The 16,533-nt window shown below is 35.1% G+C and overlaps 1 protein-coding gene across 2 annotated transcripts in view; it reads right to left on the bottom strand.

Annotated features, from left to right (window-relative positions):
• LOC121427234 (arf-GAP with coiled-coil, ANK repeat and PH domain-containing protein 2-like) overlaps window positions 1-16,533 on the bottom strand; it is a 66,365-nt gene that overhangs the window by 35,350 nt on the left and 14,482 nt on the right. For both annotated transcript variants that reach the window (XM_041623538.1, XM_041623537.1), the window contains exons 2-9: window positions 14,453-14,510; window positions 12,534-12,592; window positions 9,540-9,600; window positions 8,340-8,393; window positions 6,354-6,412; window positions 4,687-4,870; window positions 4,168-4,212; window positions 3,613-3,708 (exon numbers count right to left, since the gene is read on the bottom strand). In XM_041623538.1, coding sequence (XP_041479472.1) covers window positions 3,613-3,708; window positions 4,168-4,212; window positions 4,687-4,870; window positions 6,354-6,412; window positions 8,340-8,393; window positions 9,540-9,600; window positions 12,534-12,592; window positions 14,453-14,510 — 616 coding nt within the window. The remainder of the gene's footprint in view (window positions 1-3,612; window positions 3,709-4,167; window positions 4,213-4,686; window positions 4,871-6,353; window positions 6,413-8,339; window positions 8,394-9,539; window positions 9,601-12,533; window positions 12,593-14,452; window positions 14,511-16,533) is intronic.

Here is a 16,533-nt window from a genome sequence, read left to right on the forward strand (position 1 = left end):
CATCAGACATCATGTATTATTGGACATAAAGGCATGACTCATTTGCCATGAAGCTCTGGGTGAATAGTGTATACATTTAGATGTACATTTAGATGATTTGTGGTAGTTTTTATCTCATATTTTAGTGCCTTATTTGGAACATTGTATATGATCTGGGGAAAGGCGATTTACCTGTGACAGGCAAAATAAAGTTTCATTTTAAAATATCATTTTTGGGGAAAACTTTCCACAATCTTATGCACAAATCTTCAACACTCGGTAAAGCTTTAAAGGTCAAGTCCACCTCAGAAAAATGTTGATTTGAATCAATAGAGAAAAATCAGACAAGCACAATGCTGAAGATTTCATCAAAATCGGATGTAAAATAAGAAAGTAATGACATTTCAAAATTTCGCTTATTTTTAACAAAATAGTTATATGAACGAGCCAGTTACATCCAAATGAGAGAGTCGATGATGTCACTCACTCACTATTCCTTGTTTTTTATTGTTTGAATTATACAATACATGTATTTCAATTTTTACGAATTTGATGATTAGGACCTCCTTGCCTGAAGCACAAAATGTTTAATGGAATTCCATGTGTTCAGGGAGGAATGAAACTTCATTTCATATGACAATGAAGAGAAAATCAAAATATTTCATATTTCAAACAATAAAAAACAAAAGAAATAGTGAGTGAGTGACATCATCGACTCTCTCATTTGGATGTAACTGGCTCGTTCATATAACTGTTTTGTTAAAAATAAGCGAAACTTTAAAATGTCATAACTTTCTGATTTAATATCCGATTTTGATGAAATTTTTAGTGTTATGATTGTTGAATTTTTCTCTTTGTATTCAAATCAAATTTTTGTTGGGGTGGATTTGTCCTTTAACACCGCAGTGAATGGGGTTATCCAGGGCTCTGTTAAAGGGGAAGTTCACCCTGAAGAAAACTTTGTTGTAAAAATAGCAGAAAAAATAGTAAAAAATATTGGTGAAGGTTTGAGGAAAATCAGTTAAAGAGTAAGAAAGTTATTAGAGTTCAAAGTTTTGGATTTGTGACGTCATAAACGAGCAGCTGCCCCATGTGTTATGTAATATAAAATGCATGAATTTCAAATTTTGTATGGTTCCTGATGACTTAATTTTGTTTCCTATTCATGATCGGGTGTGAAATGATTTGTCTATTGATATACAAAAGGTACAGTGAAAACCATTTTCAATTTTCTGAGAAAATGACATTTCATTGATTTTTTACCATTCGCTATGTAGGAATGCTGCTCGCATATGACGTCACAAATCAAATAATTGAAATTCTAATAACTTTTTAATTATTTGATGAATTTTTCTCAAACCTTCGGCAATATTTTTTATTATTTTTTCTGCTATTTTTACAATAAACTTTTTGTCAGGGTGAACTTCCCCTTTAAGCATTTTTATGGTGAACTCTCCCATACAACTGACTGTGTGTGTATTTTTTTTTCTGACCTGTGATATTTAAAAATATGTCATAAGTGCTGACACTTGCTTTATCAGGAGTCTCTAGAGGCGCTCTACAGAAATGCAGCATCATTACCATAATAGTGTTTCAAAGATTAAATATTTATCAGGTACCAATTCACCTCACCTGTGTTGAGTGTGCACAGCCTAAAAAGTGGGTAAATTTCTTGCTGAAGGAAACACGCCAGGGTGGGATCGAACCCATGTCCCTCAGATTGAAAGACTGGTGTCATAACCACTTAACCACGACATAGGAAAAAGCTGTCCCAGAAACCTGACAATACAAGATTGGCACAACCATTTGTTGTGCCACAAGGGAATGGGGTCTCTTCATCCCCTACCCCCTTCAAATTTCAATATCAAATTTTTGTGCAGTAGCCTATGGGAGGGGATCATTGTCTCGTCTTACAAAATCTTACAAAATCGTTGCCCACTGGCACAGGATATAGCATTCATACCACAGCTCATCTGACTCAACTCAACTCCTGGATTGGTTCCTGAAAATATTTGATTGGTGTCTCCATGTCTCGCTAGCTAACGCTGGCCTTAATACAAAAGCGCCATCTACCATGTTTGTACCATGTTTGAGCCTTCAGTCAGTATAACAATGCTGACATTGTGAAGCTGCAATACCGCCGCGATGACCTAATTGTATAACTTAGTTTCATTGAATCATTCTCTTTCTTTCGAGGTATGCTAGATGTATAGATCAATCATTTTAGCAGGTAAATTATCCAACAGTTTTGGCCATCAATCGATTTCGTTTGGACCGTAAAAATACCACCTATAATTTGCACTGACACTGCAGTGAATACTGTCTGGGGAGGCAGCTGTATGTATTTAATATTGGGTCTCCCAGATCCGGATAAATCCGTTATCCGGATTGGTGCTGGTCCCAACGTGTCCGGATAAGAGAGGTCGGACTGTAGTTTGATTTTCCCACATGACTCATTTTATTCAAACAGTAGAGGGAGCTCTATCTAAATGTCTATTATGCCACTTCAATTATACACACCCCTGTAAGAATGAAGATTCCATGCTTGTCCACATGCAGCATACACTTACAGTCAAATTTCACACAAATTTTCTATGGTAAAAATAATAGGATAAATGTATTTACCATATATTTCAAGAGGAAATGGTTACTATTAAGAGGTACAATAAAAATGTACATTGCTTTATAACCAGGTACGTAAGAGGTTTTACAGTTGCTTAATGACAGGCACGCAGGATCATTAAAATATGAAACCAAACCACTAAGCCACTTGTGGCGGCGAATGCATGATTGATTGTGGTTTGTTCCTAGACCTATATATAAACAATGTGATTTCTTATTGCCCCAATATTAAAAGCATGAAGCACAGCAGGTTGAAGAAATGAAATAAAATGTTTTATTTGCAAATGATCGAAAGAAGAGTAGGGAAAATTCTACAATGTATTTATTAACATCTCTAGTTTTACGCAAAATGGAAAAAATTTCTGGAATTCAGGAAAAGCACAAAATTCACAGCATTTCAAGAAAATTTTGCAAATTTCAAGGCAAAAAAAATACAGTGTAAATCATGAAAAACAAAGCAAACAAAACACAAAATCATCACCTATCTGCTGATTAAACCATTCTGCAGTATTTGCCAAACCTTATCTGCGTTGTTTTTCCATGTATAAATGGAATTATATGTTTGTTTATTACAGATTTTCACTATTCATGATAATTGTTTTTATCTTGTTTTGAACATGCAATCAAAAAGAAAATATAATTTGCATTCTGGTAGACCAGAATTCAGCGAGTCATCAAGAATTCTCCAAAATAGATAACAGATAGTTTTCTTGATGCAAGTTCTGGATTATAACTTGGTTATTTAAAATTCCTTCGCTAGAGAGAGCTGGATATTAAACATTTTTAACACAGATCAAAAATTTTGATTGCTTCATGGCTCATTCTCAGTACAACGTAAACACTTTAAAACTTCTGTTGATTTGTGACAGGTTTAATTTACATTGTACTCACAAGTGGTTGCTCATTTTCTGTTAAAAATTTCCCCATTTCTAACAATCATTTCCAGGTTTTCCATTGTGCGATCACAAAAAACATTCTATTCACGACTTCATAATAAAAAGGTGGTCATACCTTGTTGCCTAGTTCCTTGAAGGTTGGGTTGAGATCCTTTAGAAGATCATAACCTTGATGAAAGAATGTGAACTGGGCATGCATGAAGGACAGCAACTGTACGTGGAAGGAATCAGGAAATGTAAGGCATGAACAGGTCAGTTCACATTTACAAATTAAAACTAAATTAAATTGGTATAAGTGTAAGTATGAAACACTGACTTACAATGTACAGTAGACTAACAGCCAAAATAAGGCTGGTAGATGTTCAAACATTAATTTCATTTGATCATCGAAACCATTGAAAGTTTTCTGTATCAAAATTAGAACATCTCACAAAGTACAGACAATATTAACAAGAAACAAGGGTTGTATTTTTCTGCAAATTATGAAATACTTTAGAATTAAGGTAAGGAAGTAAGAAAAGCATACTCAGATATTATTGAACACAAATCTGTTTCCCCATCAAAATTATCATTTTTTCCATCAAATCTACGATTGTTCTAGATACCTTTACTCTTTTGATCTTTACAACGTAGGTATTAGATGGCATTTATAAACAGAAAAAAAACATACCGTGTTAAGAACTTCATGTCTCTCTTTGGACTGGACAATGTTGATCTGTAAATATTAAGAATAATCATGAAATTTGTCAAAAAAATTTGAAACAATTATTAGTAACATTGATTCATTATTGTGCATCTTGCAATACTGAGGGTGCTACACTCATTAACAAGGCGTTAGTTGCAGCTTTATCCTTCCAGCATATACATGTACAGTTCATCCACAGAATCAATCACCCTGGGAACCATACAGTATGCTACCATCCCTGCCAAAACCCCCAATACATTGAAGTTGCTAGGGAAAGTTCTGTAAAAGACGCTCTTATATGCAACAAAATACTATTGATTTTAGGGCCCATCGAAATTCCCTGACTGGAAAAAGTTATTTCTCCTGATTTCCTTTATTTCCCTGAATGGCTGGGAAACCTGTGGCATTTTGTCCAATCTGGCAGGATCCACCACCAGCATAGTCTCAAGGTTTCACGACGAAACACCATCTTTAAGGATTGTTGATAATTGTATCATAAAATACCTGAAACACATAATCGAGCGCAGTGTGACCAAAGGCGGAACGAGTTGCAGTGAGGACGTTGAGAGTTTCTTCCGCTTCCAGCGGTTTAGTCCGGACAGTCTGGGCATTCTTGTGTAAGGCATTGTCGTAGTCGTCACTGATCTTGTAAAACAATCGCTTTGCTTCCTTGACCTTCTTCAAGTCTCTAGAGTAAAGGAGGGAATCACATAAATAATAGCATTCAATTTTTATACAGTGCTTGACAGATGAATATTAATCTCTTGGAACACTTTGCTGATGTATATCATCTCTCCACTTATCAATCTCTGGCACACAAAAATGTTTACAATTATGCGATTGTTTAATTTCATGCGTTTAAACAGAGTCAAATACAATGACCACCCATTCAATGTGAAATGTTTCTTAGAAACTTGGCATTCCAGCTGAGTGTCAGGACTTTTTTCAAGCAATGAAAATACAATGTCCTACATGTGCTGTCGATAATCTTCCTTATGCGTATTCAGACCGCCTCGATTTATACCAGAATACCTGTTAAATTACTAGAATTTGTGCAGGCCTTAAAATACCCAATTACTTTTTTTTGCATTCACACCAACCTAAAGAAGTCCCTAAGTCCCCAAAGTTACAAGCATGCCAAGTATCAGAGACACTACAATGGGCAGACCGGACGCTTTGACAATTTTTTGCAATGCTTGATTTCGCTCATGAGGAGGGGCGTTCAACAGCGTTGAGTACCGGTATTAAAAAGTGAACCTTCTCACATCGGCACACGGCTGTGTATGAAATATATGGGGAAAATGAGGGGTATTTAGGAGAGGGCAGAAAGGCAGTGCATGTGGATAATTCCACCTTTACTTTCCAAGAATTCTCTAGAAAATAATTTCATATCTAATTTTAGAAGAAAAAATAATGAAGAAAAAAAAAATTGAAAATGTAAAGAACTTCTATTCCTTCACCCCTCCACGATTTCTCATACAAGTTTTGTACACAACAAAAAATGGCGCTATACGACTGTCTACTTCACACTCAACAATGTAGGGCACTCTTCCCAAGCGTTTCATTATACGCTCTACCAATTGTCGAGTCTTCCCCTTGTACAGTCTTTGGAAGTATCGTCTGATAAGAAGGCAAGGCACAAGAATAAAAATCGGCACACCCAGCAGCCACCCATGGCACCAGAACCCTACTAAACACTGGGGTAGGAAAGTTCCCGTAATTTGCTTTCACACTGCCTAAATACCTGTGATCTTCGAAAAATCTCCACGAAAATTCTTGTAATTTCGACAAGTTTTTTTCTTTTGGGGATATTACACATGATCTGTTTTCATACTGCCAAAATTACTTGGCATTTTTTGATCAGGTTAGATCAGGGTACATTTCCCAATCAGAAAATACTTGGAACTGACAAATAGTAATACCAACATGCTTATATAGCGCATATCACTGCCAAATGCGTCCCTATGCGCTCCATTGGATATTATTACCCTGGCTTTAGCCCCGCAGCCTTTTACAAACTTTGAGGCGGTGTGAAAACACCTTATGTGATAATTTTTCAGCTCAGTTTTAATGATTTCAAAAGCTAGTTTCATGTACATGAGCCAGATCTAGATTTATTTCAGATAAAGTGAAACAAATGATATTTATATAAATAAAGAAAGTGATCTCACCCTTTAATGAAAGTGCTCAGACTTTTAGAGACGGCTCTTAGTGCCTGATCCTCAAGTATCTATAAAGGATGAAAAATATATAAATAATTTCATTGCAACATTAATGATGCTCATTTACAGGGCTATTTATGACACACACTATTATGTAAAAAGACAAATTTACTTTCAAGTGTAATTTATCTCAACATCTACATTCATTACATCGATACTGGACTAATTAATGAAATCATTAATATTACATGAAGGATTGTTCTAATAATTAAAACTTTCAGTGCAAATACACCAGTACTCCTTCACCTACATTAAGGGTACATGTACCTATAAAACATAACTAAGAGCGATTGACCAATACGTTAACAAATACATGTAGTTTTCCTTTCTGTTTCCATATTAATCTAAATCAGGCAGGTGTTTTCATAAAGCTATAAAGTTTCGATCGACTATATGAATGACTGGTGATCCTTATTAATCCGAGAATACTATAATTATTACTGGTGAACTTTCTTAAAGGACAAGACCACCCCAATGAAATGTTGATTTAAATAAAAAGAGAAAAATTCAACAAGTATAACACTGAAAATTTTCTCAAAATCGGATGTAAAATACAAAAGTTATGACATTTAAAAGTATTTTCTTAATTTCACGTATTCAAATCCTGGTCAGTATGCAAATGAGGAGACTGATGACATCATCCACTCACTATTTCTTTTGTATTTCATTACATGGAACATGAAATATTCAATTTTTTCCTCGTTGTCGAGTGAAATAAATTTTATTCCTTCCTGCACATGTGTAATATTATTGTTTGAACATTGTTTTTTTCCAACATGAGGAAGCATACATGTATTTTCAAATCTGTAATAATCAAAATGTTGTATAATTCAAACTTTACAATAAAAACAAAAGAAATAGTGAGTGACATCAGCAACTCTCTCATTTGCATATCACCGAGTTGTGCATATAATAATGTAACTGTTTCGTGAAAAATAAGTGAAACTTTGAAATGTCATAACTTTCTTACTTTACATCCGATTTTGATGAAATTTTCAGCATTGTGCTTGTCTGATTTTTCTCTATTGATTCAAATGAACATTTTTCTGAGGTGGACTTGACCTTTAAGGAGTACATCAACACCAATGAAAATCTGGTGAGCATCATTTACCATAAAAAGAGATCACCAGTGATTCATAAAATCATTCATTCTTACGAACAGCTTTATGAAATTAAGGTACCAACCCGCTTTTGCATTTAATAGCCTATATGTAATACACCATAATCCTAAAAAGGCAAACAAATCAAAGCTCATCAATTTGCCTATTTTTTTCTTTCATTCTATAAATGATTTCTATTTTGACATTTCATTATTCATTCTTGTACATGTTGTAATAACTTTCATTGGTATACTTGGAGGCTGTTAGATCAGTTTACCAGTTCATAAATAAACCTCAGTACAATGAACTTCATTTGATCAAAGTACGCTACTATAAAAAGAATATCAAAATCTGGGGCCTGTAACACAAAGCTTTATAGCAATGATCATCCATGTAGAACATTTTTCTACGATTGATTGCATTGACTACAATGCACAATCAATCGTAAAAATCAAGTGTACGATCAATCGCTAACCTTTGTGTTATGGGACCCTAGGAACCCGTAACACAAAACTTTAAAAGCAATGATCACTAGAACATTTTTCTATGATTGATTGCATTGATTACAATGCACAATCAATCGTAAAAATCAAGTGTACGATCTATCGCTAACCTTTGTGTCACAGGCCCCTGGAGCTTTATTTTAAGGTTGAGATAAAGAATGGATAACTACATAAATCATGCATAAATTAACATTTAATTAACATTTACTGTAAACATATCACTATTCCAAAAGATATTGGACACTATGCCATTACACTACATGTATGTTGTACTAGCCACTCCCAAACAAACAATAACAAAATATCTCAGAATAGCCAATGTAAGAACTTACCGCTTGGTAATTTCTGGTCTCATTCATGGCACCCATGAATTTCAGGAGGTAGTCCTGGAGGAGATGAATTAAAATTATTTATAAGCAAAGTTGACTACAGTCATAATCTATTAGATTTCAATTTTGAAGAATACCAATCATTAGTATCCTCCAGTGTTGTACAAATGAAACTACATAGTGATAACTACCGACAACAAAATTACCATCAGGAATACATGTATTAAAAAGGAAATGAAAAAAAAAATCTATTTCCTCTCAAAAATAGAGAAATAGAATCAGCTGACACCAAATGGTTTACCTAAACCACTCCTGATAAGCCTCCAAATCACTAATTGTATTCAATCACAGGGGCCGCGGAACCGGGGGGGGGGGGGGGGGGGGCTGGGGGGGCTTCAGCCCCCCCCACTTTTTTCCAAAACCGTGTACAAAAACGCAAAAATGATCATACAATTGTGATTTTTAGCATGTTCAGCCCCCCCACGTTGAGAACCGTTCCGCGGCCCCTGAATCAATTGTTCTAAAAAATTACACAGCGAAACATTCAATCTTCATCAATCAAATAGCCAGCATTGACACCCAAGGCAAATACACAGAAGTTCATGATCTGGTCAAATGTCAGTCATGTGTACTACATGATAAAAAGTGTATCACTCCTACAGATCAAAGTCTATATTGATACAATCCATGAGTCAAGATTAAAGCTACCATATATTTTTTTTCTTTTTGTACTGTAACTATTTTGCAATACGTATTCTTTATTGAACCACAGATTAAGGAGCTTTAAAACTTTCACAGGAACTTAGAAGAGCCCCCCCCCCCCTCCTTACACCATCTATATATGAGGTGATAACTTCCAACACCTTTGAGTCCCTTTCATATCCTTTTCTTTAATGAAATCATTATTTTCATTATTTAAAAGTGAATGAATTCTACAGTAATTCTACATGTACAAATATGCTTTGAAATCTATTTTTTAAAATCCCTTTTCGATTCTTTGGACCCCCCCCCCCCGAAAAAAAATTACAAATCGTTTCTTTGAAAATAAAATAGTATCCTGGGGAGGATTTCATTCAACAAATAGTGAGTTTCACCAACAATTTTGCTCTGAGCCAATCAGATGCAAGTATTTCAGTAAATTATAACAGTTGGCAGGGGAAAGATCAATGACAATTGTTTTGTGAAACGGTTTCCTGTTCTCACCTGTACGGTATCGTCTCCTTTGAAGTACTTCATAATCTCATTAGTACCTGTTATAAAAGACCTGAAGAAAGTGACAAATTGGTAAGCTGTACATCTACATGTATATGTACCTGTATAACATCAGTATCACATCATGCATGTTGTATTGTTGGTTTTGAGTCAAATCCCTTCAAAAAATAATTGTTATGGTTATAATTTTGCTCAATTAAAGAGAAATGCCAGTAGTTACAGTAAACACTGATTTCATGAGAAAGTCTGTAAAACCAGGCTTAATTGTAAGTATATCATCAAGGATCTAGATCTGGTACAGTCACATAAACTGAACTTTGTGAAATCTTGAAATCTACTCTGAAAAATGTTCACACTAAAGATCACGAACACAGATAAGCGCACGTGGGACAGTGAATTATTATTACTTTGAATGCCGTGCCCGACGCTTGACCCGAATCCTGTGCTTATTTGCTAATTTCTCAGAAATTACACAATTTCTTCCAGAATCCTTTGGCACATTTCTTTATTTATACAAACAGACACTTTGTGGTCAATTCATTGGATTCTGTACGAACTCATTTTGATATCGTTACCAAAACGGGCATTTACCTTTTATGTATTGATTTCCCTTTGTATTTCCTATATTAAATGCATTATAATACATTCTGATGATTAATTTATTTTGCATAGCAAGAGACAGTAGTTGCAGCAAACAATTATTTCATGAGAAAGTATTTCAAGTCAAAGTTAATTATCAAAATATTGAATACATCTGTTACATCATTATGCAAACTTATTAGTGAAATTCATGAAATCTTACATGTACATGTAGCTCAAAATTGATAATTCTGATGAAACACACAAAAGCATATGTGGGACAGTGTATTAATATTGTTTTGAATAATTGTTTATTTTGCTAATTTATCAGCAATTATGCATTTTCTTCCAGAACTATTCAGCACATATGTTTTATTTATACATGTACATACTCTTGGGTGGTCATTTTATTGGATTCTTTTTTAACTCATTGAGAAATCGTTACAACTTATACATGTACATCCTCTTTCTATCCTCTCTCCTCCTCTTTCATCCAAATGTAAAAGGGAATCTATTTTTCAGCATGATATCTGGAAAAAAGAACTTGGAAAATTGACATGTTAAGCACATGTATTTCAATTTCAATTTGATTTATTTCACTTCCATCAAACAAAAACAAGTTGTATACCATATATAAACATTTAAGTATTTGTATCCATTGCAAAGAAACAAAAATAATAATACATATGTTGTGAAAAAAAAACACATAATTTGGGCAACACATTGGAGGTTTTAAATAAGTATACTGTTTTTCAATAGAAATTAAATTAAGATGGAAATGGAGGGACCCACTAAAAAGCAATGCTTGTACACTGTCTGGACTCTGTAAAAATAGTTGGTACGATGAAACATTGAGCAAATGTACACGTGAACAGGAAATACAGAAAGTACATGCAGGCATGTACTAAAGGAGAATCAACAGTAGTGAAACAATGTACAGTATGTAAAAATGAAATGTTTACTTCCTCATTTAAAGATAAATACCAGTTGTGGTAATGATCTCAAAATAAGTTCAAACAGAATCCGATGAAATGTTCACCCACAAGTGTTGGTATGCATATTATGTGCCAAATGGCTCTGAAAAAATGTGTAATTGTTAAGAAATGACCAAACTACATGTAAGCATGGAACTAAAAGGTTGGGCATTTTTCTTTTAAAAAATATCAATACCTGTCCCACATTGCCTTTTTGTGGTGGTAATCATCAGTATTATCGGTTTTCAGCGCCGAATCCACATTGATTACCTGTATAAGCTCAATTAAGGTGCTGATTACAAAAAGATAAGTTTATTTCAATCTACCAGAACTAGATCTTTGATAATATTGGGGCATTTAAACTCCAATTTTTAAAGACTTCTCATGATATAAAATCATTTGTTTGCTGGAACTACTTTCTTCTACCTTTAAGTGTAGACGCTGATGGACATCCATTGGGGCGGTTCCAATACTTTCATCTAATCTATTAATGTGAACCTTCCCCCTCCCCCCTTAGTTTAATTAAAGACTCTCCCAAAGCTCAATCCGTATTACCGTGTTTACACTTAATCAGCATTTGAATCGGGTTTTTCATAGTGTGTAAAAACAAGTAACTTGCATCGGCTCACGGTTCAGAACCGGCAATTTGCACCACCAAAGTGGAAGGTTCTGAACCGCGAGCCGATGCAGAATCGGCTTTTTTTACTACGTGTAAACAGAAAGCCGATTCTGCATCGGCAATTTGTGCGCATTTCATTTACTTTACCATTGTGACGTAATTGTAAGCGCACTGATCCAGTGTTGTCTTTATTATGATGCATATTGTTGGTGTGCGTATCATTTCAGGTTTTTGCATTGGCTCGGGGTTCTGAACCGCATGCTGTAACAACGTGTAAATGCAAACCAAAAGCCGATTCTGCAACGGCTTTTGGTTCTGAACCAAATGCTGATTAAATGTAAACACGGTATATATTGACAAATGCAGACTATTGTTTTGAAACACTCTTCCAAAACACAGTTCAAAGTTACAAGTACTTTAATACACACACAACTTTTTCAGGATTAACTGATGCGTGTATATTACATGTATGTATAAAAATGTAATGTAATGTACATTGGACTAGGAAGAAAAGTAAAGGGTACTATATAAACGCCAGGTATGCACTTTGTGTGTTTTGAGATCAGCATATGATATCGGCATTCCAGATTACTGTTTAAACAAAGGGACACATTATTCAATTAAAAGCCTTAATCTGACACTCCCCTGTACTGTATACTATGCAGTACATAAATGTACTGCAGGGGCCTCTCGATACTACATGTACCATACACATTAGATATTGAACATCGATTTCAAGGTTCCGTTAGCTCATATCCATTAATTTCAATTTGCTGACATGCGACCTCAGAATCAATCAACTGGTCGACTTACCCGAAAGCATTGTTGTATGCCTTTCCTGCATCTACCATGATATTGCACAGCTTCACCAGCTTTGAAAAGAAAAAGGAAAAATTATGAAATGGGCAACATTCAGATTTACATTCACTCAATTATCGATCCATCAAAAAATGAAATTATGTGTATGTGTATTTTGTAGACATGCCACCATTGACAGTAAATAAAGATATATATATTTTTAACATTTTTTACTCATTCGGCACAAAGGGCAAGATGAACTTATGCAGTGGCGTGGCGTCTGTCGTCCGTTGTCTGTCGTCCGTCCACAATTTCAAAATGAATATATATTCATTACATGCTTATCTTTTACATGGGGCCAAGGGACTGCAGTAGCCCTGCCATATCTATCTACTGTACATAAGAGAGTCAAAAGGGGCCTAAGCTTTCGATCCTAGCAGAATCTTCTTCGGAGGCAAAATGACAAACATATAAGGTGGAACAACCATACATGTAATATAGACCACAGACATTCAACAGCAACACTGGAACAAGGAGACAAAAGGGGCAATAGTGAGAAGAGATGACCAATCAGGTTTGAAGGGGACGAAAGAAAAGGAGTAGGCAGACACAAAGGGAAGTTAGTGTGAGTAAGGCCAAAGAAAGACTGTACATATACATACTCCACTATGATGGAAAGGTGTGGTCTTCAAAGTAATTAAAGGTAATATCACAATAAGGTTGCAGATTTGCAGTACATGCATATAAAATGAAAAACATATCTATCCTATCACAAATGAAGCGAGAAAGTCTGAGATGTGTATTTTAATCAATTTGATCCTTTCTTTCAAAACCAAGGGCGGTCATAGGTAAAGAGTGCTATCTCTTCATCTTTATTGGGCAGGAAAATAGGATACCACATGAAAACATATATCAAAAGAGTGTAAGTCACCCTTATGATGAAATCCTGGAAAAATAAATATTTGGGATGTTTGAAGAGTTGCATGATGGTCTGAACGATCCCGGAAATCGTTTAATGGAACGCCATGCATAAAATCCTGGAAAGGACTATTGAGAAAGTGGAAAGAGGTAGAAGTGAAATGGATCTAGGCAAGAAAATGAAGGTTTGAAAGTAGTGTCTCTTTTGGAAATGAGAGTACATGTAGTCCTAAAACATACTGTGCAGGGAATAATTTTGCTTTACAAATTTGAATAGCATTTTTGCTCATAAGAGGAAAGCTCTCAACTATTAAAGGTAATATACAGTCCTATGTAAAAATATGCTACACAAAAGACTTTATGCATAGCAGTCTTTCAAAAATGTGGAGAAAATTGCGATGAGATACCAGGAAAATGATTCCCTGCTGTATATCAGAAAGAGAAGAAAAGTTTGAGTAGAAAGTGAGATGAGAGTATTGAGTAGAAGGCTGGCTTGAGTTTGGAGAGGGGAGAGAAGGCTGGCTTGAGTCAGTGAGTAGGGTTCAAAAGCAGGAGCAGAATGGGCCGTCTTCACCGGACCAAGTTTTCATTTAATTAGCGCGCTATTTCTGATCCAGCAAATTATCCCGATCTGAACAATCTTGAGATGAGACGCAATTATCGTGCTAGTTCGCAGGATTATTATCTCGAGATTACAATCCCAAGTCAACTTGGGATTATTTGCAAAATAGCGTGCTATTATACGAATTATCTTGCCAATTCGCAGGTGCAGACGCATGCGGAATGATTTATTCACAGCATAGACCATAATGCATTGATGTATCGCTCGAGCAGGAATCGTTCTTCTTGCGATGGTGGAGACGGGGTTTCTTGAATCTCAAGATTAATTGTGAAGAGGGCCAATCGGGCTAAAATCTCGAGATTGAGCAAACTCGGGGTGGTGCAGCACCACCTTTTGTGTCGGGCAGGTGGACTGTCGAGCTTCAGGAGTGGAAAGAAACAAAATTGTTGTTTACCTTTTCAAGTTTATGCTCCAGATCCGAGATATCTGCCTCTGCATCTTCAAGAGCTGACCTGAAATTAAAAAAGAAATAAAATTTTGAATATCAGGAAATCATAACCTTCAGCTCAAGCAAAATGAAGCTTAAGGAAAACTAATTGAGAACAGAAAATCAAAACATTTTCATGAGTTCCTTTTTTTTTAGATCACTTTGTACATGTCAGTATGCAAATGTGGAACTGATGACATCATTCACTGTCTATTTCTTTTGTATCTCATTATATGAAATATGAATTTTAATTTTCTCGTCATTGTCATGTGGAATGAAGCTTCATTCCTCCCTGAACACGTGGAATTCCATTATTTTAACATTTTGTGCTTCAGGCAAGGAGGTCCTAATCGTCAAATTCGTAAAAATTGAAATATTGTATAATTCAAACAATAAAAAACATAAGAAATAGTGAGTGAGTGACATCATCAACGCTCTCATTTGGATGTAACTGGCTCGTTCATATATTATACTATTTTTTTAAAAATAAGCGAAACTTTGAAATGTCATAACTTTCTTATTTTACATCCGATTTTGATGAAATCTGAACAGCATTGTGCTTGTCTGATTTTTCTCTATTGATTCAAATCAACATTTTTCTGAGGTGGACTTGACCTTTAAGAATTTAAGGGCCCGCTGGTAGAGCAGTTTTATAGTGATACCCTATGTAAATAAAATATTATCATTATTACATGTATGTATGTAAAATGTAAAGCCTAATTCAGATCACTCAGAGTTTCACATATTTTCTCTGAATATTCAGGCAGAACTTTGCTAACAAGTGTACATGTTGCATTAATTAGAGAAGCAATGATCTGATTTCCTCAAAATGGACCTCACTTCCTTTTCAAAACAAACTACTGTTGCTTTACAAGTGCAATGCAGTCATACTGCATCTGGTCTTCAATCATACAGTACATTGAAATTGAAGAGGGGGGGGGGCAGTCAAATACATGTATGTTGCTGTGCGTGACCCCCCCTAAAAAAAAATGTGTTTAAAGGGTGTTTTGTTTTTTCAGTTACGGGTGTTTGTAAATGATTTGGCTACGCATGTGTAGAGTAATACATTTGACAGCCCCCCCCCCCCCCGGATCACTTTCATATATGAGGTGCATATTAAAGCATGATCAATGCATGTGAACATCATTTACTAACAAATATCACCTCCCCCCCACTGAATTACTTTCATCCTGAACTGTTTGGGAGGGAAAAATCACACGTCTAGTCGTCTGTATTTTTTGCTGGTACTTCAGCAGATGTTATACTGATCAATATCTCAATTCAAAATAGAATTATAATACATCTGGTATATTATGATAGAATGTGATGTGCTCAAATCTATAGCTTGCACGGTATTATCTATAAATACTTCCCTGTTTGGAAGGTCAAAACTTGCATTGTGATATTATACTCATCTATACTACAGAAACTACATGGATGACACAAAGCTACGTACAATGGAGTATGCTTTTAAAGGGAAATAATGTAATACCCAAATTCTCAAGCATTAATTATTTCTTGAACTTTTCTTGCAAGAGCTTACGCATTTATTTCCTCAAACAGAAATCATTATTCTCTATAAAATCAGCAACATTGCAATTTTTTCTCATCAAATTTCTTGCTTTTCTTAGCCTAAGAAATAAGAAATAAAACTAGGCCCAATAAAAACATATCGAACTTAGAAGAAAGAATTTTTCCAATTACCCCCCCCCCTCATTCCATTCCACTACTGATTCAGGGATTACAGTGAGATTAAATAGCACTGTAACAAATTTATAAACCTGAATTTGAAAAATATGAAATGGACAAAGCAATTGCTTTTGGCTCTCTCTCTCATTATCTTGGAGGAAAGCAGTTCAAAGGAAAAAAAAATTTTTCCCCTCCAAACTTAATATCAAAAGGGAAAGAAGTTGCAAAAAGCTTGAGAATACCTTCACCTTCAAGCCTCAGGCAAAGTTTCTATTTATGACAGGTTGATCGTCTGCAGCCTCCCAGCCATCCAACGAATAAAAGCAAAATAAAATGCATTAAATGTAGGCCAAAGTACA

The sequence above is a fragment of the Lytechinus variegatus genome, chromosome 14 (assembly GCF_018143015.1).
Source record: "Lytechinus variegatus isolate NC3 chromosome 14, Lvar_3.0, whole genome shotgun sequence".
Taxonomy (NCBI): domain Eukaryota; kingdom Metazoa; phylum Echinodermata; class Echinoidea; order Temnopleuroida; family Toxopneustidae; genus Lytechinus; species Lytechinus variegatus.